Raw genomic sequence first — 24,980 nt, 5'->3', positions numbered from 1 at the left:
AAACACAAGCCACAAACAGCAACAAGTAACATGACTGATTCCTTACACAGACCAGACATTGAGAAACAGCTAGTCCCAGGGGGAGGAGAAAGTAATTGGATGGGGAAAACAGCCAGAAAGGCATACAAGTAAGGAAAAATTTCTTCTACTTTTAAGTTGTTAATTGAGAGAGGAGTGTATTACAGCTACCACCTCGAGGAGCATCTTACTAAAAGTAACCCCTTCTACAGATATATTTATTTAACCATCAGGTGGTGCTATTGCTTTTTCTGCAAAATTAGCATAGACATCTCCAAGACAAAATGGAAACAAATTAAACACTGTATGATACCTCTACTCCAGTGAAGTTTCTGTCTATCCCAGGACTCAGAAACACCACCACGAGAATTAAAGGGAAAAGATGAGGAGCACTACCCTTGTGGAACTCCCAGTTTTCTAACTGCAGCCCTTTCTGAGTCTAAGTGTCTGCTGGCTATGGAGCAGGAGTAACTCAGAGCTACTCCAAAAGCTGGATCTTGTAAGAGGGAGTTGTGGGGAAGCAATGGAGATAGGAATAATTAATTAGTCTGGTACTGCTTCTTGCAGAAAACTACTGCAAGAACACTGCTGTGGTAAGCTTTCAGCAGCTTCAGTCCCGGGGCAAACTACATCTGTATGATCAAAGAAAGTCCTCTTCAACCCATGCTGTTGTTATTCCTTCATTCTTTCATCCAACCCAGCTCGTTGGGTAGGTACCTGCTTGTGAAGATTGAGGCTATCAATTTCGGAGAGAACCCAGCCAACACTTCCGTCCCCACCGCAAACTAGAATCCGGAAAGTGTCAAATTTCTGGAATAAGCGTAAACTGCAGAGAAGGGCAAGAAAAAACCAAGAAAGAAGAACAATCAGCTGTTATAGAAAGAAATGATAAACAATTCCAATCTAGGTAATAAACATGGCAGATTTGCTTAAAGTAGGCTCTGAATTCGCAATGAATACGGGCCACTGTCAGATTACAGATTAATTAAAATGATTATAAATAAGGAATTATAAATACAGCTAAGCAATTTACAATGACTATTGACTACAGAAGTATGTCCCAGACACACTCCTCTACTAAAGCAGGGCACTTTTGTCTGAACAGAAGAGGAAAAAAGCATGTGCTAGCTCATTATCCATTGAATTAATTCCTTTTTGCAGATTTGCTGTGTTCAGCCTAACACTAGTTATTTGTCACTGTTTGGAGTGGTCTGATGTCACTGCCTTTGCACGCAAGGCCACAGCAATTAAAGCAAAGCTTGAAGAGTGGGAACTTCATGCAGTCATTCAGTAAGCAGACAACTTAAGAGGATGTAAAGCCTCACAAGCTTTAGTCCTTCTTCTGGGAAAGCAACATAAATCAATGCTCTAGCGCCTTGTCTGTCCTGCAGGCAGGCAACCAACTCACCAAAAAGACAAGTGTGAATTTCTCTATTCATTCTTTTCAGAATATTAAAACCAACCTCTCCTTAACCTGTTTGAAACTGTGCTTCTTACTGAACATCTTCCAGAACTACTGCCTGCTTTTATTTTGGTTTTGTAAATATATATTTTTTATTATTATTAACTAAACAGGATTTACTGTAGTACATGAAAATCCTTATTTCTTCAAGCACTGTTGACACATGAAAAATGTCTATGAGAGATGACAACATCTTATGGTACAGTTTGACTGGCACCAGTTGAGAATATTTAAATTATTAAGAGGCAGCCTTTACCCTGTACCACCATTTCCTTTTTAAGAAAGCAAACAAGAGCAGCTGTTTTAGAAGTGTGCACCACAGCTTGAGAAAATAATTTATTCCCTCCCTTCCCTTCTCCCCTGCTTAAAAGCAGAATTCCTCTCTATAGCCAGTCCAACTGGGGAGGGGAAGTAGAAAATGATTTAATTTTAAAAGTTTTCTATAAATTATTTATCAGCCAAACACATTCCCTGGACAGCATGCTGCAGTTTTAAAGGCCAGTGTTTTACAATGCACTATGGCAAGAAACCACAACAGTTCTCAGGAAAGCAGAACCTAATGGTCACTCATCCAGAGTGGATGCTCCCAGATTTAGCACCCTGCATCTACAGGTCATAGACTTTGAGTCACATTTAGAAAAATATGAAGGAAATTCACCTTGTGTTGGCTCTTATAATAAGAAGCACAAAATGGCCTTCATGACAAAAGTTACTCAAATCCAATGCAACAGAGAAATATTCGGAGGGAGCAAACTAGAGACCAATTTTATTTTTTAAACAGAGTCGCAGAAATACACTAAAGGAATTTATTCCACAGCACTCACTTTTTTTTATTCATAGACATTCTAGTGTAATCTGGTAAACAAGCCTGAAATGTCATCTAGATCCCAGGGCAGAATCAACTTTACCAAAAGCGTTCATAAGAAATGTTTTCCCAATATCACCATAAAATCTTTAAGGGATGGAAGTTTCACATACTTCCCAGGTAAGTTATTTCTGGATAAATCTCATTTTGAAAATATTCACTTGCTATCTATGACATTTGTCTGTTCACCCAATTTAACTCAAGTTAACTCTAGTCAACAGTACGTCAGGATGCCTGTTACAAGTCTGTTTGCTGACAAGTTTTCTTCTGGATTCAAGTTTTCCATGCTTGGTCTTCTTCCAGGGGAGTGTTTCTGGAATTTCTCCAAAACCCCTCAAGCTGTCCTGCTGTTACTGATGAATGGAAATAATAACCTTTTTTAACAACATTTTTGGTTTTAGCTAATCAATAACACTAAACAGAGAGAGAGGAAAACCCTTACAACCTTCGTATGTGTTCAGTCTTCTCTGAGGAATAGGTTCCTTGTTATATTTGAGGATGAGCTTATAATCAAATAAATCACTCATACTTTTCTGGTATTTACAAGGAATGTGTACTTCCACAGAACATCTGCTTACCCAAGGTGAGGTCCTCCGTTCATGAGGTCAAAGACCTGGGCTGGATTCAGTAGCTGTTTGAATCTTCTTAGAAATTTTACACCTTGGTTGTCTCCACTTTTTGAGTTGACAAAGACCAACAAAGGGCTTGTGCAAGAAGGGGGACAAGTAGCTTTCCAGAAACCTGTCAGGGAAAAGGGAAGGGAAAGGGAGGAAAAGCCAAGAGATGTGAAGCTGCCCATGGAGATGGAGTGAGAAAAAAACCAACACCCCACACCCCAGCACAGCTACGAAGAAGCTAATACTTTCCTTGTGCTTATGGCACTCACTGGGTAAATGCCAAATGCGCACAGCCCTGCATCCAGCATGAACCACACCTCGTGCTGCCAAATGTCGCACTTATCTCCTAGCAGTATGCCAAAATTTTCAGCTTCCCCAACCTTCCCAAAGTGCTTCTGCAATATAGTTGTTCTCAATAAATTTTAACAGCTGCAGCTCAGCAAATACTGACGTTACAGGGTAATAAACTGAATGGAAAAGCAAAGCAAACAGTTCACTGCCATACTTCAGCAATATCTTCCAGTTTGGAATTTCAGCAACACCAAAAAGCAGAATTTTCAGTTGACAGAGTCTGACATTAATAGTGTCCACTCAAGGGACTGTGACTGAGAGGAACAGAAAGAAGGCACTACTTACTAGCGATACTTACCATCTGAATCAATGCTGTTAAGAGCAGTAGGAGGAATGACAGATACTTTGCACAGCCCAAGAGGGCACTTGTTTGGCAACAACTCTTTACATGCTGTGTGTACCTGAAAACACCAACAAAAACCATTCATTCAGACTCTTTTGGGCACTGTGATGTAACTCAAAAAGCCACCCAACAAGCGGTTGTAAAGGAAGAGTAGAAAATAAGGGGAGAATCCAAGGAAATGTCAATCGATAAAGTTATTTTAAGAATGATCTAATCAGAGTCTTCTACTAATTCTCCTCCTTCCATTAGTATGTACTTTTTCTGCCATTTGAATTTATGAGACTAGCACTTTGAGTGGTGAGAGGACCAGGTAACAGATTATGCGGCTTTAAGAGCCTTCAGGCATTCTGCTTTCAAAATCCTAGCCTCAGTTGAGAGATCAAAAGTAGCCACAAAAGAAAAAGCTGGGAATCCATGAAAACAAAAAACAAAGCAGGAAGACATGAGGGGCATAAGAGGTAAGAGAAGAAGGGATTAATAAAGCCAGCCAAAAAAGGAAATACAAGGTAGAGTAGGGCACTTCAGTCATTTCTGGTATACGACAACTGCAAGATAGAGGGTTTGCTTGGGATTTGAGCCCCTGCCCCTCCCCACTATACACACATATTTTGTGATACTTCTTTTATTAATCTTATAGATAACTAGAAACATAGCAAGATCTGCATCACTGCAGTGGTTAGGCAAGAGAAACCTACTGCAATGGGAAGGGAAATTGCTATTATTAAAATAGCTTAGTATTCTTTATTATCTTTTTTTGTTGTACCTTTTCAACCTGTAGAAATGACAAATAATGGCTCCTTAAAATCCAATACCTCCCATGCCTGAGGCATTGATTCATATTTAGTGTAATTAGATTCTTCTATGAAAGCCCACTATCAAAAGAAAATGAGCTTGCAGAGAAGTCAGACAATTATTTCAGGTCTTACTTTTATGCATCACAGTGATACTTCTCAGCACAAATTTAAATTTCTCTCTCTTGCAGGCTGTTTATCATCTGGAGGAAGAACAATAAAGTCCTTCATGACAGCACAGTTAGAACTTTCATTTTAAGTAAATGTCTTTAAAAGAACACAGCAAAGAGCTGATCAAAGACTATCCCTTTACTGATGATCATGTTTATTCAACTCACCATGGCTTTGCACCAAAGACAGCGCCAGTCTTGCAAACGTAGGACACTGCCACAGGTTTTATCACACACAGTGCATTTGGCACTCACAGGCAGGTTTCCTTCCAACCACTGATGTGGCATCGAGATCTGCAAATGGTACAGAGGGAGAGAAGCAATATGGACTTTCCAGAACGCAACTCAAGGGCACAGGGTGCACTGCGGCACTGTGATGTACAGAGAGGCAAGCCTTCATATGCACTGTTTAAGGACAGCAAAGGCAATTTCTAGGAAACACCTGAGGACCTCTTTTGGCATTTTATATCACGCTCAAGCACAAAGAGACCACGTGACTTGCCCCAGGCTACCCAGGAAAAACTGACTTGCATCAGACATCCCATATGCTAAGGTACTGTTCCAACCACCCATTTATCTTTCTTTTGCCAAAACTGAGACAAGTTCCCCATGCCTCCAACAATTTAACCTCAACTCCCCTGGTCCATAGCAGCAGTCTCTTCCTATTAAGGAGTCCTCGCTACCCTGGCTGGACTTTTCACGCAGAATCTCATGCTCTGACAGTAAAGGCCTTTCCTACATCGCTAACACATAAAGGCAGAATCTGCTATTTGTACAGTGAGGAAAGCTGTAGAGCACATGCCAGTGCTTCAGCATCAAGATAAGGCTAGAATAGTTAAGACTGACGCCTACCCCATCTTCATCCTCAATGATATCCTTCCCGATAGAGGCCAGAGTGGTCCACTTGCAATTATTGGTTGCCCGCACAGCACACCGCTTGTGGGCTTTAAACTTGCACACTAGAGAGGAAGAGAAGAATATATTAATCTCGCCTCAGAACGTGTAATGTGGCAGTCTGTGCAAAAGCTTTCCTAAGTGACCATATTTGGCTCCAGAAGAAAGCACAGGCACACACTAGCCTTGTTAGCACTGCCAAAACTATCAGCTCTAAGCGTACTGAGTAAGATGAGCTAGCTATTAATTCATGCCTTGTCACTTTTGCCAGTTGCTTGTACAAAGCTTAGTTATCACCTTGTTAAATTTGACATGATTTACAGAGTCACACACTCCTGCATCCTTTTACACAGCGTGGGTGTAACCTCATTCACGCTAGAAGTATGAGCTGTGTGCAGCCAGGCATGTCTGCTATGCCAAAGCTGAAAAAGAATAACCTCCTGGCATTCAAACACTTAACAAGGATGTTCTTACAAATATGACTATTCTTACGAACAGGAGCATTCTTACGAATATTCTATCTGTTACCTCAGAAGTACATACCTGTTCACTTCAGAAACGTGATTTTAATAAGGGATGGCAGTATTTGGGTATATGGGGAAAAAAAAAAAAATCAGCTATATTACTGTCAGGGCCAACACTAAAACCAGCATGAAAACATCATCACATCTATTATCCTACAAAATGCCAAGATCCTGATCTTGACTTCTGCAGGAAAATTCTCCGTGAAGCCAAAGGGATTTAGCAGCAAAGGGTTTCAGCATCAGGTCCAGAAAGACCTCCAGTCTCATACACAGCCTGTAGCTCTCTCAAGTTTATTATGCAGCATTTTTCTACATCTTTTTGCAGAGTGTTAACAACATTTGTCTTAAATTATCTCTGGAACATGGCACTGAGCTATAAAGATGACGCTCCCAAAACAGAAGACAATAAAGCACGCTTACCTTCACATGAAAGCCCATGTGATGTGACTCCAGATAATGCCTCCCGACACACATTGCAGTACGTTGGCCGAGCATGTGAGCAGGCGTACCAGTTATGCATCCCTGAGAAATGGTCCATGCTGTACTGGGTAGACTAATAAAATAAATGTATTACAGCAAAGCCTAAAGTAGAGCAACAAGACTTTTTTTCCTTAAAACAAAGACTTGCACACAGCAATCAGGAAAGGCAGAGCCAGAACACTTTTTACTAGGGAAGAGTAGGCCACATGCAGTTTATACACAATAGCAGTAACTCCAGAAGGCCTTTAAGCCAGAAGAGTTCATGCCTGCTCCCGTCCTACCTCCCATCTTTGCCTCACTAGTGTGCGTAGGGAAATGAACTGGAGAATTTATCTGCTGGAGAATTGATCCTTCCCTTCCCCATTTTTTTGTTGGATTAAGTTTTCAGCAAGATCAGTTCCCTGACCTGGTTTATTGCATAGCAGAGGAATGCTTGTGCCAGCATAAGGGAAGAGACAACAGGGACCTGCTCCCGTCCTACCTCCCATCTTTGCCTCACTAGTGTGCGTAGGGAAATGAACTGGAGAATTTATCTGCTGGAGAATTGATCCTTCCCTTCCCCATTTTTTTGTTGGATTAAGTTTTCAGCAAGATCAGTTCCCTGACCTGGTTTATTGCATAGCAGAGGAATGCTTGTGCCAGCATAAGGGAAGAGACAACAGGGAGACAAGCATCAGAGCAGGGAAAACACAAGAGAGCTTCTTTTGGTGGCAGTCTAACTACAGCCCCAAAAAGCAGATGCACTGCAGTAGGCAGAATACCAAGCAGGCAAGACGTGAATTAGGACAGGGAGGATAACTGAAGAGTGAAAAAATAATGGGAGGAGAACTGTGTTTCAAAACCTACCCATACTCTGAAAAGTGCTCTCAAAGTTACCAAGGGAGAGTATATGAAGCCACAAGCATTCTTTGGAGAATCACTTCAATGTATTTGGGATAGTTTTTACAGAAGGCCTAACACTATACCCATTACAGTCAATAAAAACGACCTCTATTATCTTCACTGGAAGCTGACTCCAATCTCAAAACAAGCTGTTATTTAGAAGAGAAGGCACAGAGTGCAAAGGGACACATTTTCCTATTACCTCAAAATGTTCACGGTTTTGTACAGTCTTCAGTGCCGCAATCCAATCTTCCATCTCTTTTCTGTTATCAGCACAAAGGATGAGCTTCCGACATGGAGTGATAATCTGAAGAGTGAGAGAAAATTAATAGTGTGTATTCTGGGCATGTCAGTGACAGACAGCAAGAGAACACATTATCACTAGTGTAGTCTATTGAAGCTATTTTCAGAGGCAATAAGCTGCACAACAGAATGGAAGTTATTTGCACTTTTCAACCATGATTTTCTTCCACTGTAACATACCTTAATTCCTTCATAAATGTACAGAACCACAGAGATTTTAGCTGTCATTCCCAATACTGAACTGAGTAAAGAAATCTCTCAGCCCCAAATGACAGCAAAACACAAATCAAGCACAGAGCAGTAGAAGTTAATATATTACATGTGCAGAACTTGCATAAGTTTTTTTTAAGTACTTAATGACTTAATGACTTTTAAAATTGGCAACAACATAAAAACATTTTGTTAACACTATAATATACCAGTTTCTAGCAATTAATAATTAGATAACGTGCTCTTTAACATCATACTAAAAACCTGTTTAGAGTCATGACAAGCGGTGAGGGAGGAGGGGAGAAATCAAACAAAATAAGCAATCTAGAAGAGAAATCAAATAAGCAATCTAGAAGAGGAATCACCACATTTTGAACCCTCAGGTTTCCTGAGGGCTTGTTTTACGTAAAAGATACTCCAACAAATGTTCCACTAGCAGCTTGAGGTCGTGGTGGTTTGCCTTCCTCCAAAAATACTCTCCTCAGTGTGTTTCTACCCTGGGCTAACTCCCATGCGTTAGTTGCCCTGTGTTAAATAAACAGTTCAGTGTTTTAACAAACCAGTAGAAGACATTCAGGGTGGCCGAAGCTCCCCTCTGCCCAGGAAGGCAGACAGGTCTCTGTGTAGCCTACCACCAATGCTCTCTCCTTCTGTCAGATGGCGGCAGCAGAGAGAAATGAAAGGTCCTAGCTCTTCAGAGGACCACGTCTGCTGTCCACAGAGTTGCGCATTCAGCTGGGGTCCAGACTTGACTATAAATCAACATTTATTCTTCCTAAGACAAAAGTCCTTCTTCCCCACACTGTAGTTATCTTACCTAACTAACACTTCCTCCCTGTGCACACCTCTTACTGATTTCCATCCAACTGACTTCTGAAATTAGACCAATATTGAAGTGTTTGCAAGATCTGGATTTAAGAAAAGCTGCATTAACAGCACCATTAACAAAAATCAAAAGGCTCCCCTTTATGTCAATTCTAAAAACTTCCAGCAGCCCAGACCCCCATGTGCCCCTCTACATTTTGTACAGGGAAAAAAATGTCAGCATCATCTGCTTTTCCAGCAAACTGTACCCTAACATCTGAAATAGCAGATTAAAACAAACCAGGATTGTGTCAGGTTGATGAAGCCCATGTGGCTCTCGCAAGCATGCGGGTTTTGTCAATGAACACTAAAAAACCACACACATCACCCCAATACAAGACCCCTGTTAACTACCATTTTCCAGTCTGTTTCTTCATTTTCCAGTCTGTTTCTTGCTTCTCTCATTATGATTCATAGAACAGATTAAAAATAAAAACCTCTGAAGTTGAACATGAAACTTTTAGTTGATATTGAAGTGCATCAGAGCATACACTAAGAAATGTGCATGTAATATCAACAAAAAAGACACACTTGTGAATTTCTGCTTTATTTTAAGGTCTTCAATTTTCAAAATATATTTCTTTTCATAGGATAGACTGCAGCATTCACTTGCAATAACACTAACTTTATGCAGAGGTATTACCAATACCTAGAAAGGGCGCTACAGCCACATTAAGTAGGCAATGAATGGAGCTAAATACCTTCTTAAAGCAAGGACTGGCCATTCATATTAGAAACAGAGTTCTGGCATGGAGCATTCTGTCTTGGACAAAATGACCTGATCTGTATCAATTGTAAGCAAACAGAAATAAATATTTACAATTTTCTAAAAATAGAACTTTGAATAACTCCTTCCCTCTTCCCTGACTTTTCCTTTAAACAATTCCAGCTCTGATAAAATTTATTCCCAAAGAAGGTAATCACAGGAGTCTTTCTTTTTCCTTGGGAAAGTAGAAAAGTGGGCGGTTAACTGTATTTCCATCAAAAACTCTGCTATGCAAGAAAGGCTACCCTAGAGAAACCTTTTACGGAGCATGCAAAAATCAGTGTGAAGTTAGAGAAGAACAAGCTGCATCTCTGAAGTCCTGCTAAGAGGAAGCAGCTTGTCCCCTGGAAGTAAAACCAAGTTCAAATAATTTGTTCAGACAGCGCAGGGCCCCACTTTTTTCTGGCGGCAAAGCCAAGAACATCCATAATTGCATATGTACAACAGTACCCTATGTAAAGTCCAAACATGCTAGGACAAAGCATCCAAGGACCTTTCATCGTTTTAAAACCAGCAGTTTTTGTAAGGAACCGCCAGTTCATTCAACAAGCTACTGGCATTCTCTTGGGCAGTGGGGAAAAATAATTTAAAACAGTTGCTAAAACTAATTTATTATCATTACGATCCCATTTCAGAACACTCCTATTCAGTGCTGTCCCTTTTCCTATTTTTCTCTTTTTTTTGGGGGGGTGGGGGTGGGGGGGGGAGCCAAATACAAAGTACATAGTATTTTTAAATCATCTTGGAAGACATGAAATCTAAAATATTGGCATAAAATACAGAAATGCAGATGCTCCTTTGACAAAAATTACTTTCTGAGGCTACTGACATCCTGGATCACTGAACAGACTGTCCAATACACAAAATCACTGACTCCTTCTTAAGTCACCTACGGCATCATCTTAAAAATCCCCACACTCAGTGTTGGACAATCCTCTGTCCAAAGAACAAAGTTAAAGTTTATAAGACAAGAGGTCAAATAAAGAGATCAAGAAGATTTTCATACTTGAATCATCCAAAAAAAGTGTCACAGAATTAAAATAAAGGGTCTCTTGTGTAACTACAAAACTGCAAATAAAATGTAACTTTGTGCAAGATAAATATATGAAGAGCACTCTCCATTAGTCAGTTCTAAAGCAGCATTTGCATTGGGATTTAGTGGTGTCATCAGACATGGGAAATACAAGAATACAGTCTCAAACCTCACTCCTATTCTAAGGAGGACAAGTTGGGACAATTCAGCCTTCACTGTGAAGGAAGATAAGATTTTAATGTAACTAGTGTAACAATTCTTGGGGGAAATTAAGAAACCATACAAACCTGTTTTTCTGATTAACGTGCAGTGGTGTTACGGTTAAATATTTTAATGAGGATAATTAGGAATCCAGAAACGTGTTAATAGTGACACTTCCTTCACAGAGTGGTTCAACAGTTCTCGCCTTTCATACAGCCTCACACACACAACAGCCAGCACCGGGTACCCTGTGAGCGTAAGACACTCCTGTTTTCCCTGCACTGCAGGCAGCCGCTGGTCTTACCTGCGCAGGCTGATGTGCAACAGGCACGCCACAACACTTCCTGAAGAAGGGCAGAACTGAGATTAACAGAAACATGCTCTCACTCACAGGGAAAGAAAAAACACTCATCCTACCACTTTCACCTCCTCCTACTTCAGCCAGTAATTTCAAATCCAGACATCCACCTGTTGAAGGATACTAACAGAGGGAGAAAGGCTATTACATACACTGCGCTGTCTAGACGAGACCGATGATCAATCTAACGTCTCACACCAAAAAAAAAAAAAAAAATCATTCTTGTCACCTCCAAGAGAAGCCACAGCAATCTTCCCCCTGAAAAGCTTTCCCAGCCAGGGAGTCTGGGGTGTTTGCTCTCAGCTACATCTGCGATGAGCCGATGCTCTGGAACACGAGGCTTGGTTATCCCTGTTGGCGAACGCGGCTAGAAACGAGCATGGTCCAGCTATTTTTTATGTTCCGGCTACAGCTTTTGACTAACATCCTGGAACAGTATATTCCACAGGATGACGACGCACTAGGTGAAGTAGCATTTCCTTTTATTTGTTCTAAATTTACAAAGCAGTAATGTCATCCAGTGACCTCTTGTTCTCATATAAATGGAGAGCACAAAAACAACGATCCGATTGCTTTTGAGTTAGAATGGGGGCTGCCTTGCTAGGAGTTAAAAAAAACCACAATAAAAAGTTTTAAGATTTATTTATAATCTCATACACTTTTGGCCTGTTTGGGGATTGGCAGGACTCTGAGTGTTCCTGCCCTGAAACAGCTCAGAATTTTATCTAGATATGAGCAATTACGTAAATTAAAAGTGCTTGTTCTTCCTAAAAAGGGAATATTAAAAACTAACATACTTTTTTGATCCTAAATGCTATTGAACTTTTGGGTGTGGTTCTTTAAATTTCACTCCTTAGTAGGAACTGGATGCCCAGATACCCATGTGCCCAGAGCTCACCACATGGTGACTTTATTGAGACCTAACACCGACCAGCAAAAGAGCTTAACAACAGTCATGGAGGAAAAAAGCTGCCAATCCCTCTGAAAAATCCTGAACAGCCATAAGGACGAAGGGGAATGGCAGGAAGGCTTGAAGACATTTCAGATCAGGACACAGCTTAATTTACAAACTCCTCACTGCGTATGAAACTCCAGAAATATCTTTTGCAGAAATTATGGTGATGATCAACTACCCACCAGGTCACCCTTTGCAGACATTTATGTGCCCTCTGTGCAGAAGAGCCATCTCAAGTCTATTAGAGAAACTCTCAATTTTCAAGCTTGCTCACTCTAAATCTAAAAAAATCTAAATCTGAAAAAAGCCATGCCTTCACTGGCTGTCTTGTGCAAATACTGATGCCCCTGACACTCCTCCAAAATTTAGCTTCATCTCCTCTGTCTCTTCCTCACACAGCACATGCTATCCCACCAGCTGTTAACCCCCACCCCTCACGTTGACCCACACTCCCCCGTCCAAAACTAACACCAGTTTACTGACATTTCAAATCAGGCCAGCTGGCAAACAACAGAGCCAACCAAAGAAAATTCCTCATTTCACATTCTAAAAATGGACTGGATGTCCCTGGATGTCCTTCCCCAACGAACAGCTGGGAATAATTGGATTAGAAAGGCAGTCCAAAAAAGACTCCTTATATTAGACCAAATTTTAAGCAGAAATCTGCTATACTTCACCCTTTGGTGTTCTGCTGTACTGAGCAACCTTCCTCCCCTCCAGCCGGAGCATAAACTTTATTCTCTGGTCCTGCTGCCATCAAAGACAACTTTATCATCTCTGCTCACTTCCTCCTTCAGCATTTTCTGGCTGCCCAGAAACTTCTCAGCAAAAAAGTGACAGTCTGGCCAAACATGCATTGGGACTGTTTGTTACCAGAGTAGATCTGGTGAGCTCAGTGACCACAGAAGACGGCAAAACAAGTTCAGATCACACTGGCCCAATCACGGAGCTGGCTGAAGAAATGCTGCGGGGGGAGTCGGGGCAAGGGGGACATACAACTTTGCTAAATATAGTTTTTCTGATGTGATACATTTCTCAGAATGGCCAAAAGCGGGTGTATGAGAACACCTGCTCATTCTGACTGCTTCCTTTACTCACATCCTGTTCAAATATAGTCTTATGTTCAAAGGTGCTAGCCATAAATCCCCCAAAGAGATCCTGGATTATTCCAAACAGTTGATGATTTGGGTACAGGGACAACAGGAATTTATGGAGCTCAAAAAACCTAGGAATTGCAACCAGAAAAAATAAAATAGCTGCGAGAATGGAGCTGGTGCAGGCAAAAACTTCAGTTTGATCACATATGGCAAAGGCGGGGAAAACGTCCGCCATCTGTAGCTAACTGCTACATCTGCTTTTGTACAGTGGAGCAAGCTCTTGGTATCCTATGAACCCAAAAACTCAGGAAGGAAAATTGGGTGAGATTATAACAAGGACCCAGCCATTTTATCCCTTCAGCTCCTGTTCCAGCAACAGCGGTAGTTAAATGAACACTGGTATCGTTAAAACGATCATCAGCAAGATTCACAAACCAGCAAAGTCACTATATGTTTCAAACACGATTACCGAACTCTCAGAGGGCAAAATGGACTAAGTGTGAATCAAGCAAGTGCTACTCCCTCAGCAAATGCACAAGGTTAAAAAGAAGACTCTGAAAAAGGGAGAAGAAAGGAAAATGGAAGTATGAGTTTCAGATTCAAACCAGTCCTTTACACTTAAAATCTTAAAAGTCTCATTGATGAGACTTTTTTTTCATTGATTCTGGAGCTGAGCATCAGGCCAGGAAAGCCTTAAACAGCAAGTCAGCATGATTTTAGTAGGTCTCTCTAGTTTGGAAGAGACAAATAATACGAGTATCAATGCTTAGACTCATGGGTGACTGAGGCTTGCCTTCCTCCACAGACAACATCCCTCTTCTGATGTGCAGTTCAGCTTTCACCCAGTTTTGCCAACAAATTAAGTCCCGTTAACTCACAGCAGAGGTCAGTTAGAGCTCTCTAGAATTGCACCGATTCTCTTTCCTCAAAACCTGGATGCTACCCTGAAGGGGAAAGAAAAAAGCTTTTCATATGACACTGGAGAAATGCACCAGTTTTGTATTTATTTTTATAGTGCAAGATCTTTATTTCCTGCTAAAATGACCATCTTCCATCTACGAAAGCTCTCATTTCCACCAAATAAAACAAGTCGTTAATGTTCTTATAGTTGTGCCAAATTCTGCCCTTTCTTTTTTTTTTTAAATAGCAATAACAAGATTTTCCTCAAAACGCTAAGCGCCCATATCTCTGCACTATACCGGGAGTAGCCAACTTCCACGTGGCTGTTTTACCTTAATTTTCAATCGGTAAAATTCAGCTCAATTCCATAGAAAAATAGGTACAGCGCATGGTGTGGTCTCTTTAGGACCATTTTTACATTATTAGGTTCATTCATCTTGCAATATGTACCTCGTCTGCCAGGGGGTTGTACATTACAAGCGCATCTTCTCTGAGCACTGTCATTGGCACTTACCGCCGCTATGCTGTGCCTGCAGATCAAGTTCAACTCATGCTGACCCTCCATCTGTGGTTTCTCCCAGTCCCTATCTTCCCTGATGCTGCAGCGGGAAAGCGGACCAGACAGAGTGTTCCCTGGGAAAATGATCATCTCTCATACCAGGGTCACATTCCTACATGCTTCTGGAAACTCTGTTTCTAAACAAGGCACATTCCTGTTCTTGGCAATTGGTAAGAGGAGCACAGAGAAGGAGAGATTTTAGGACTTCTGCAACCACTTAATAGCTGTGAAAACCCAAGAAGGGTGCAAGAAGGTCTTTGCCACTGTTAGCAGATATGAAATGCAGACAATCCTGGTGATTCGTGCATATTAATCACTAGAGACCTACATGGATGGAGCAGCATCAAATGGGAACCGACAGGGCTGCCATGCCAAGTGCCAGAGCATCTTAGCATAGCTCCGTTATCCGCCCACCCTCCACTTCATGCATGCACACATGCATCCCTTCTTCATCTGTTCTCCAAAGGACGCAGTCCTCCCGGGAAAAGAGTTCCCAAACAGAACTACACAGTTCAGAAAGAGCAGCACGTTTGGAAAGGTAAAGGATATTTCAGAGAAACCTTCCTACTCACTCAAACAGAAGCAAAACCATGAAGAACAGAGGGGCAGGTCAATGTTCCCCAGTGGTAGAGCTGCTGTCTCAGTGGGCTCATACATATCAAGGCTAGCAGCTAATAAATCACAGCATTGAGCAATAAAAGTCCCTGTCCACGGTAGGAAAATGACCTGTTATTGACAGCTTATTGTTAGTAACAGCTCCTCACAGCCCCCTAACCTCAGCTGTGTTGAAAAGAGGCTGGTAGCTAGCACAAAAGGAAATGAATAGCTTTCAACAGCCTGACGAACCCAGTAGCTTTCCACACTGGGTCACCAGGCAAAGACCAGTCCTGTTTCACGCACCACAACAGTGAAACCATCACAAGCACCACAACTGGGAAGACCTCATTTCTGTGAATATGATTAGCAAGCCTCTCCCTACCTGTCAAAATGACCAGAGTCATTGCATGAAAAGAAGTCTTTTCCTTCTAGAGCAGCTCCCATGTGAAACTAAACCCATCATGTTCTCAAACGATCTCCTGTTTACCACAGGTTGTTCTGCCTTTGTGTCCTCACCTGGAAGGGGGAGAAGACGCTGGAATCTGCAGCTGTGCTCAGGAAGGTAGATAAAACACCAACACGGCAGGAAGGTTACAAAGAGCAAGGAGATTATCAAACAAAAGCTCCTAGTGTTCAGGCATAAGGGCAGTAACAGACACCGATTTCAAAGCAGTAAACTTCCCTCTAGGGAAACAAAAGCTCTTCTCAAACAGCCGCCTTCACTTTCCAGCTCTCTCTCTATCCTATCTCACAGTAAAATACATAAAGCTCAGTCTGACCTCTTTCTCTTACAGTAGCCTCGTCTTTCTCAAAAACTCCTAGCATATTTGGGGGTCATTCTGTAACGTACAGTAGCAATCGCCAGATCTCTCCACCCACAGCAACTTCTTCCAGACTCTCTAACTCTTCTTCCATGTTTATCCTCTCTTCGATGTTTTTTCTCCAGATTTTTCCTTCTTTTGTGCGAGAAGACTAATGACCAGCTCTTGCAGGAGGCTGGATTAAGAGTCCTAAAAATCCTTGACATGAAAGGATTTTAAATGACTATTTTCACTGACTAACAGTGACTCAGAATGGTCTGTTTACCAAAGGGCCTTTTCTCAAGAAGAAAAAACTGCACTGAAGTCTGGATTACAAACTACTAAAATAGCAAAGTATTTTGAAACTGCAGCGGTTCTGACAGGAAATGGGGACTGAACTGCGCTTAATGAAGGGAGGGGGAGAAAAACAGCAGAGCGATCCTGGACATGGCAATTCATGGCTCTGCTTATATTTTCACTTGCTTATGAAGGAAATTCTGACAGCTGCCAATATAAACAGAGAAAGAGCACTAGCAGAGTGTGTACAATTCCTACACACATGGGTGTGGAAGAGACAACAACCCCCAGCAAAGCCTGACTTTCCAACTCTAATTTTGTCCAATTTTGAGAAGAGAGTTTAAAAAGGACGAGGGAAGAACCATCCCTTTCACGAGTCCCTCTTTTCTAATCTTTCCCTTCTCCAAACCTTAACAAGGTAAGCCATGACTGTATACAAAGGAGCAAGGTGAGGAACCAGGACACTTGGTGACTCCGCTGTCTAAGTATGTCCCCAGATTAGTAAGTCTTTTTGCCCACTTCTGAGAGCTAATGTCTTCCCTCTGGGTCCCTCACCCCGTGCTGAGGAAGCAGGGGAAGGAGATCCCCTCCCTCGCTAGGAAGCCCAGTGACTCCCTGCAGCACACGTTCAAGCTCATCTTTTTTGAAGGGCTGAGACCACACGGGGCAGTTTGGGGAATCTGTGCAAGTGTCAAACCACGCAGATTTCCCTGATCTCTATCAGCCCAAGCTCGAAGTCCAAGTCTGACTTTCTGCAAACAGCTTGTAACAAAAGTTCTTATATTCTTTCTCCTCATAAAGTCACATGCTCTTTCTCGAAGCTTGTATTTCAAACCAGCACAAGTAACCTCTGATCTGGGTTCCTCTTGTTTCAACAGTGCCTTACAGGCACACAGCTCCTGCGCTAGACACGAGCAGCAGACTTTCTGCCTGACATGTAGCTTCAGCAGCTCTATTCGCTCTTTCAAAACCAAACTCTTCAGAGAAGACTTCACTGCCTTCTCTGCTAAAAAGGATATATTTTCACTTAAAAGCACTAATACAAATAATTCACCTTGACACAAAATCACAGAAAAGGCAAAGGCACTTTCACTTCATTGTGAAATGAATTTGCAGACATCAACAACATACTCTCCCCATCAGGAAGCACCCTCAGCACTTTTATCTTTTGTTAAAGTTCAAGCACTTTGCCCTGTGTTTTTAGGAAAGGTTAATTACCCCCAAATGAAGATTCATGCTATTTCTCCACAGTGCCAACGAGCCCTGGGACAATAAGCAAAAACATACAGTCTGAAGGAGATCAGATGGTCACATAAAACTTCACAAGACAGAAACTGGCATCTTTGCTGCTGAATAAAGTCAGTACTAAGTAACACGGTTGTAATAACAAAAATTGTAGCACACCTCAGGCTTCCGTACGGCTGGAGAATGACATCCATACTGCTTCTCAGAGATGAAGCGTGCTCTCATTCAGGAGCACCAGCAATTCCCTGTTCCGCAACCTACCACAACCATTGTCGCCTCCAGTCATGCAAGTGCTCTGAAAGAGAGGTATTACTCTAATCTCAATACTTCCTCTCTCCTGTGACATTGGTTAGAGTGAATCATCAGTTAATAAACAGTATTTCTTAACTCATGGGTGCAGCATTTCTAACAGCATCGCAGGCACATTTCCCTTTAGCCCGATTCTGGATAACTTATCTACATAAATCCACACAGGAGAGAACACCTGAACAGTAAGAGCTTGTAGCAAACTTACTCCAAAGAACCTGAGCTCCTGATGATCTGTTATGCCGGCACAGGTGCCATGTTTCTCAATGCTCAGTCCAGAAAGCTTGGACCCCTGCTCTTACCTTTCACGTTCAATCTTCCTCTAAACTAGTGTCCAGAGCAGCCTACTCCCTCAGAAAAAAACCTAAACAGATTACTTGACATGCGATTAATAGGATTAGTTCCCGCTGTGGTCAGTCTTTCTGAGCTATGTTCCACTTGCCACAAGCTGATTAGCTGTCTGCTTAAGGAGGAGCTGGGATGAGTTTCCTTCTGACGGCAGTGAAGTGGAGAGGCAGGCACTGACTGTAATAATATGCTGTTTCCTGTCTGCGGCTGAGCTGAGAGGTACTTCCCAACAGAAAAGGGTTTACAGGAGCTCAGGAGTTCAAGCTCCACCTCTTCCAGTGAAGAGCCTTTAGCTACGGAGGAGGGGTCAACAGCATGGCTCCTGGCACTCAACAACGTAATATGACTGAGCTTCACTTCCACTAAAGCATCAGAAAGAAGAAATCAAACTACCCACATCTCTCTCCACAGAGAGGAGCTTTCTCCTCTGGGATCTCAAAGCTATGAATAAGATGGGATGGGAATGAGTGTTGTAATCCATGTCATGTGAATGAGGGTGAAAGTCCACACCACCACTTGCTAGCAAAAACTGGAAAACATTTACAAAAACACCATGTGAGAATCATACTAAAACACAAAATATGTACCTGAAAAGATCTGATGTCCTTCCTAGGCCCTCTCCTGTTGACGACAGGTGTTGTTTATTAGTATTAAAGAACACATATTTCAGATATTTTTTTCCCCTTTAGCTTTATATAAATGCTGCACAAGGCAGGAAAGGGTCAATGAACTGATAAGCTGAAGAACTCCATCAGCTGTGCCAATTGCACTGAAGGCAGCAGGCTTAATTCAGTTGGCACCTTCTAGAAAAGAGCAGATCTTCGGCCAACACACCAACCTGAGGAGTAAGAATTTGTTCACCATACAAACATTCACCAAAATGGGCCTAAGGAGAAGACCCAAAGTCCTTCCAAAGACTCTTGAGGGATAGCTGTGGTGGCAAAGTGTTGGTCTGAGCAACAGACAATAGAGAGATCACCATACAAACATTCACCAAAAAGGGCCTAAGGAGAAGACCCAAAGTCCTTCCAAAGACTCTTGAGAGGATAGCTGTGGTGGCAAAGTGTTGGCCTGAGCAACAGACAATATAGAGAGACTGCTGCCACCCCAAACCTTACAGGCTTCGTAGGGGAGAATGGGCATGCTGGATGGTTCAGGTCCATGACACAAGTAAAGCAGTCATTTTGAGAGAAGTATCTCCAAAAACCAGGCTTCCTGCATGATCCAGAGAAAAAACTATTCCAGGTTTGAAGTATGGAACTCATCCTCATGGCGTATTTTGTTTTAATGCTCCTAAAGCAACTGCAGGCTAATGCATTAGATAGGCACATCAACCAATCAAGTTACTGCAGAATTGCGCTGTCCAAGAAAAAACTGTTCATGGAAACAGCTGAAGTCTCACTGGGAACACCCAATGTGCCCAGTGTGATCCCAAATTATATGCTTTTTAGAAATTACAAGAGGCTTTGAGGGTATGGCTGGGAAAGCTCTGCTCAGAAGTCAGGGTCAGGCTTTGACCTCACCCATCCAATGCTGCTGATCTCTATTTCATAAGGAGTACAAATGTAGGCACACACTGATGGCAAGAATCCAGGCTAAAAGTTGACCACCCTCTTTGAAATAAATGGGTCTGAAGTATGAGGACAACATGGTTATCACTGAGTTTGTAGCACACAAGATCCTCTCTAAGGCCCTGTGAAAGACAGCAGCCCTAGGAAAATCCACTGGTGAGAGATCTGTAAACCCGGTACTAAAGGATGATACACGGAAAGAACCAGTGACTTACAGCCCAGATATCCCAAAAGAATTTACCTTGCAGACAGATGACTTAAAAGGACAGAGATGGCAGAGATGTGACAGAACCAGCAAATATTACATCTACAGTCCTCCTGAGACAAGAGACACCTGGCGTGGGGCTGCTAATGATTTGTTCCCAGAGGCTTCCTGCTAAATAACTCTGCAGCCACGCTGCCTGACCTAAAGGAACAATAGCTAAACATAAAGCTTTTCCTTACACCTCTCGGGGGACAGAGCTGTACAACATCTTAAGCTCAAAGATGCCCCTAGTCACATGCTCCCAGCCCATTCTATAGTCACATATCCATTAACTCCGGGTAGCAGTCCCAAAAACTGTCCCCATTGCAACAGGATACACTCAAATTTATGCAAGATCAACTAAGTAAACAACAGTGGAACCCATATTACACACTCTTCTTTTTAGAGGAAGAGGTCTGCATCTTAATACTAATTTTTCTCTCTCTCCTGCCTGCTGACAGCAAACAAATTAGCTGTCAGACTTACATCCTATGTAAAAGGTTTACTGGCAGTTGTATTTTTTAACCTTATTCCTCTGTTTATGCAACATAACCTTTGTTGGCTCCGTGCTCTGGTTTTCTTCTCTCACGGTGCTGCCTCCCCACGCTCCCCACTGCCCTTTCACCAGTTTCTCCTCTGAGTGGTCACCCCTTATCACCTCTTTGCTTTGGATCCACATTGCTCCTCTAAGTGGTTTATCTAGTGTTTTTGTTTCCCGCCTCCTTTGTTAGTACCTTAAGAGTGTCATTCACCCAACCTGACCTGCAGAATCTAAACATTAAGCAGTACAGATGCCTGGACAGAGGATAAGTTTCCTCAGAAAGAAACCACTCCTTCACAAATCCAAAACTACCAGTCTCCATTGAAGAAAAAACAAAAACAAAAAGAAAATCAGAACACTGAAACTCCAGAATAACTGTCTCTGCTATACAACACCAAATGTTGGATCTTTCCGGTTTAGGATAAAAACTCAAGAGTGAGTCCCACTTATTTGAAACAGGAAAAAAATGCATCTAAGAACTCTGAATTTCAGAAAGGAACCGAGCTGAGGAGATACAGGGAGGATACAGGGTTTTCTTTGAGAGTGCTCTCAAAGAAAACCAAGAGAAAATGGCAAGACTGCAAGGAATCCAAAGCACTGACGGCAGTGATGTGGCAGACCAAACAGCAGCAAGACTAGGCAACCTTCTGATTCTCTAAGTATTTTTATAGCTCATGGTAAACCACAGTCAAACCCCTCTGTAAGCCATGATAGACAGAGTAGACAGAAATCAAGAGGAGAGATGCTTTTCCTGAAGTTTACCTGAGCCTCATGATACAATGATCAGCTGGAGACAGTGCAAACTGTATCTGCTACTTGAGTGTCAAAGTCATCCTATACTCTTTAGCCCCTGGGAAAGGCAGGGATTGGCAGAGCCTGATACTATAGTCATGGAAGTAACTCGTCACTGTTGGACTCAGATGGGGCAATCTGAGAGAGCAAACACACTATTCCCTCCTATCCCGACATTCAGTGTCTCTGACGGAGATTAGATCTCTCCCAACTATAATAATAAGTAAAACAGTAACAGTACACTTGCTTACCTGAAAAATCAGCCTTTACGTACATATGGGAAAACTGAAGCAAGACCCAAGAGAAAATGCTTTATTAACAGGTAAGTAACTTCACATTCTTGAAAATGTATCCCCTACTGAAATCATTGCAGAATCCTTCTCTCTATGCACACACACTGACACCTGATATCAGACTCAGACCCACCTTACTATCAGACCCAGACAGACCTCCTACTTGTCCAATTATCAATGCAGACAGTATTTTCAAACTTTGAGATGGCGCTGGGGTTTCATCTGGGCATAGGGTGGATCCCATAGCTGCTTTGCTCAGGCAAAGAAAAAAGCTACAGCTACATAATAGAAACATCCTTTGCTAGATGTTGAAAGCAGCACGTCATTACTGCTGCACAAGGCATACTGCTCAGTCTTGGTGACCACCAGCAGGTCACCATCCTGCAGGATCAGCTTCCTCCCTCCACCTGGATTGCTCCCCTCTTCACCTTGCCTGAGACCAACACTGCCTCCTTCTCCACACCCTTCTCTCTCCTCCCTTTTGAGCCCTTCGGAGGCTGCACGGAGGTTATTGCTGCCAGCCAACTCCAAAGCTCACACTGCTGCTTGACTCTCGCCCTGCATGGCTGCTGTCTATAGCTTTTTTCTGCACACCAGGTGTTTCCCCCAAAATGGAGCTGGGAGAACACCTGCACCTCAGAAATACAATCATTTTTTCTGCTAGTTATTAAGCCTGGAGAAAACGAAGCAGTGACACCACCACGTTTCCAGACTGCAAATACTTAGTACATCTAACAAGTGTCCTAAACCAATTCCACAGTCACTTCTGTGCGACTTTTTTTTGTTCTTCCTTTTGCTTTGCCACTATATATAGTGTGTATATACAAACACACATACAGCCACATGTAAATAAAGTCAGAGAAAGAGGTTTACATATTTTAAGGCCTGAAGGGAAAACTAAATTCCTTTAGCAAGATCTCCAGCATAAACATCAGCATCACCCCTAACTCCCTCAGCAGAACAGATTTTTCTGTCCTACTGTGTAAATGGATTCTATCAAACCCTCCTAGCTTATAGGTAAGAAAATCCCTGAATGCAAAGTTTTAGCACCATACGTAGTGACCCAAGGTATTTCCCATGTACGTGGAGATGAGTTATGATTGCTGTAAGGAAAAATAAGTTTGTAATTTTTTAATATTTTTTTTAGTGAAAGAGGCTGTGAAGATTGTTCAGATGTTTTTAAACTTTGCAAAAGAGAAGGGATGTGGGGGAAAGATCCAAGAAGAATAGAAAACAACGCAAAAAATCCTACCGTGAAACTGTTGTTGACATTCTTAGTGCTGGATTCTGCCACACTGGCATCTGTCAGATCCACCTCATCAAAAATAATGGACTGGAAAGAAAAAATCCAAAACCCCAATGAATTATTAAATCCAATGTATAACCAACAGACCCAAAGGGACATGCCTGTATGTCTGTCTAGCACACTCCATCACAGCCTTTTGTGATCTGAAGGAAAGGACCAGCACCAACAACATGAAGGACTTGGAAGTCTAGTTCCATACAGTGGTGCTCACACTTGCCTGTCTTCAGTCAGTGAATGCAATGACTTTATTTTTATTAAGGGATTATTTTAAAAGAAAAATTGTAGGCTTTGGTCTTGTGAAAGGAGACAGATTTATATCTAGTTGACTATCAATGTACTAAACCAGATGCATGGCAGCTCTGATGTGTTAAATTCTAGCCCTGCTTGTCTCCTCCATTTCCTCTTTTCATTCATATTTTCTCCCTTGTTTTTCAGCTTCTATCGATTCAGAGCTCGTTCCCTATTAAAATGCACCAAGGGGGAAAAAACTGTGGAAAAAACAGTATCACATGATGCTTTACTTAAAAATCAAGGATTTCCAAGTGTGAGGCAAAACACAGGGATCTTCTAGTAGCTACAAAACCTGAAGACAGGTGCTTTCAGAGCACGTGCTCTTTTCTCTACTGAGGGCTGTCTTCTCACAGACACCCATCTGCCTCCAAAAGCTCCACCACTGACTTTCTTCCCTTGGGTTCACATGTATTGTCAAGACCTTACCTTAGCAGTTTTTGCATAGTAGAGTGTTCGTCCTCGCAGCTTAAAGTACCGTCTCTTCCAGCGCTGGAAGGAGCTGGTCTGTTTCATCAGCATCCCCTCTTTTATGATAGTCTACAAAACAAGGAGGGGAGAGGGGTGAAGCATATATTTTACTTAGAGGCATCTTTTATGCTCTGCCACTATATACCCGTACCAAAAAAGGCTGGAGTTTGAGATCAATAATCTTAGTGCCCTCTGCTGGAAGTGCTTAACAAATTCATTCAACATAAGCGAGCAAACTTAACAAGATTAAACCGTCACAATGCATAATCCACACTGGGGTGCGGTTTTATCCTTGTCTCCAGTGCTATCACGATACCAAAAAAGATAACTTATGACTGAATGAGCATTTCGAAGTTAACAATGACTCAGGGAGCATAACAGTTAAACTCACTGAGGTCAGATTTCAGTCGCGGGTTAATTGTGCCTTTCATTTAATTGACATTTGATTACAAGCACATACACACCACAGCATATCTGTCCCTATCTCCAGTTCTGCCTTGTGAAATTAGCAGCATCTACCTGGCACAGAGCTGGCAAGCTGCAGGCCCAGAGGATGAAGAGTGAAACTAGAGCGAAGAAGGAGCTATATCCAACTTCAGCATTTGGTATTCTTCAGATAGTCTTGGCCCTGCCTCAGTACTCTCTGGCTGGCTGCCATTTCCCAGGGCTGGAGTGCCAAAACTGTCTACGCACACTGCCTTTTTTTTTTTTTTTTTAACTGCTTTATAACTAGATTGACATACCAGCATACACAATCCCATATGCTCACTCACATACTATGCATACATAGGGGTATGTATTTAATCCACATGCACTTCATTCTACTTCGTCGAATACATTTGATTCCTTCACTGAGGACAGATTTTGAATACCAACAGCTACATGAAAATAATCTCCAAAACTGCAGCTTAGAAAGACAAAGGCAGAAAAGTCATAGCTGAGGGTTCAGCCCCAAATTAGTGATAGAAGGTATTGCCTAGGAACTGCAAACGGTGCTACGTCATGCCTCAGTACCACGAGAAACCAACTTCTCTCCCCAAGAAACGGCCCCCAGGAACCCATTTCTTGCTCACAGAGCCCAATGCAATAAACACACAGTTAAAACACAGGAAACAAATGGTCTGACAATCTTGTAAGACAGGTTATTCTGTATCTTGATGCCAGGAAAACGACACAGCTTTAACATACCAGAGGTCTCAGTGTAACTTGGGTTTGTAACAGTCAGGTCACCAATGAGT

General features: G+C 42.1%; 1 protein-coding gene across 1 annotated transcript in view; it reads right to left on the bottom strand.

Moving 5' to 3' along the window:
- Positions 1-23,805, bottom strand: part of DGKD (diacylglycerol kinase, delta 130kDa) — a 42,253-nt gene extending 18,448 nt beyond the window's left edge. Inside the window, exons 1-9 of the mRNA XM_009572365.1 lie at positions 23,701-23,805; positions 22,930-23,010; positions 7,600-7,704; positions 6,456-6,588; positions 5,470-5,576; positions 4,786-4,911; positions 3,612-3,714; positions 2,924-3,086; positions 736-844 (exon numbers count right to left, since the gene is read on the bottom strand). Of these exons, the coding sequence (XP_009570660.1) occupies positions 736-844; positions 2,924-3,086; positions 3,612-3,714; positions 4,786-4,911; positions 5,470-5,576; positions 6,456-6,588; positions 7,600-7,704; positions 22,930-23,010; positions 23,701-23,793 (1,020 nt within the window). The 5' untranslated portion in view covers positions 23,794-23,805. The remainder of the gene's footprint in view (positions 1-735; positions 845-2,923; positions 3,087-3,611; positions 3,715-4,785; positions 4,912-5,469; positions 5,577-6,455; positions 6,589-7,599; positions 7,705-22,929; positions 23,011-23,700) is intronic.
- Positions 23,806-24,980: the final 1,175 nt, after the last annotated feature.

The sequence above is a fragment of the Fulmarus glacialis genome, unplaced genomic scaffold (genome assembly GCF_000690835.1).
Source record: "Fulmarus glacialis isolate BGI_N327 unplaced genomic scaffold, ASM69083v1 scaffold402, whole genome shotgun sequence".
Taxonomy (NCBI): Eukaryota; Metazoa; Chordata; class Aves; order Procellariiformes; family Procellariidae; genus Fulmarus; species Fulmarus glacialis.
This window is presented reverse-complemented; position numbering and strand designations above follow the sequence as displayed.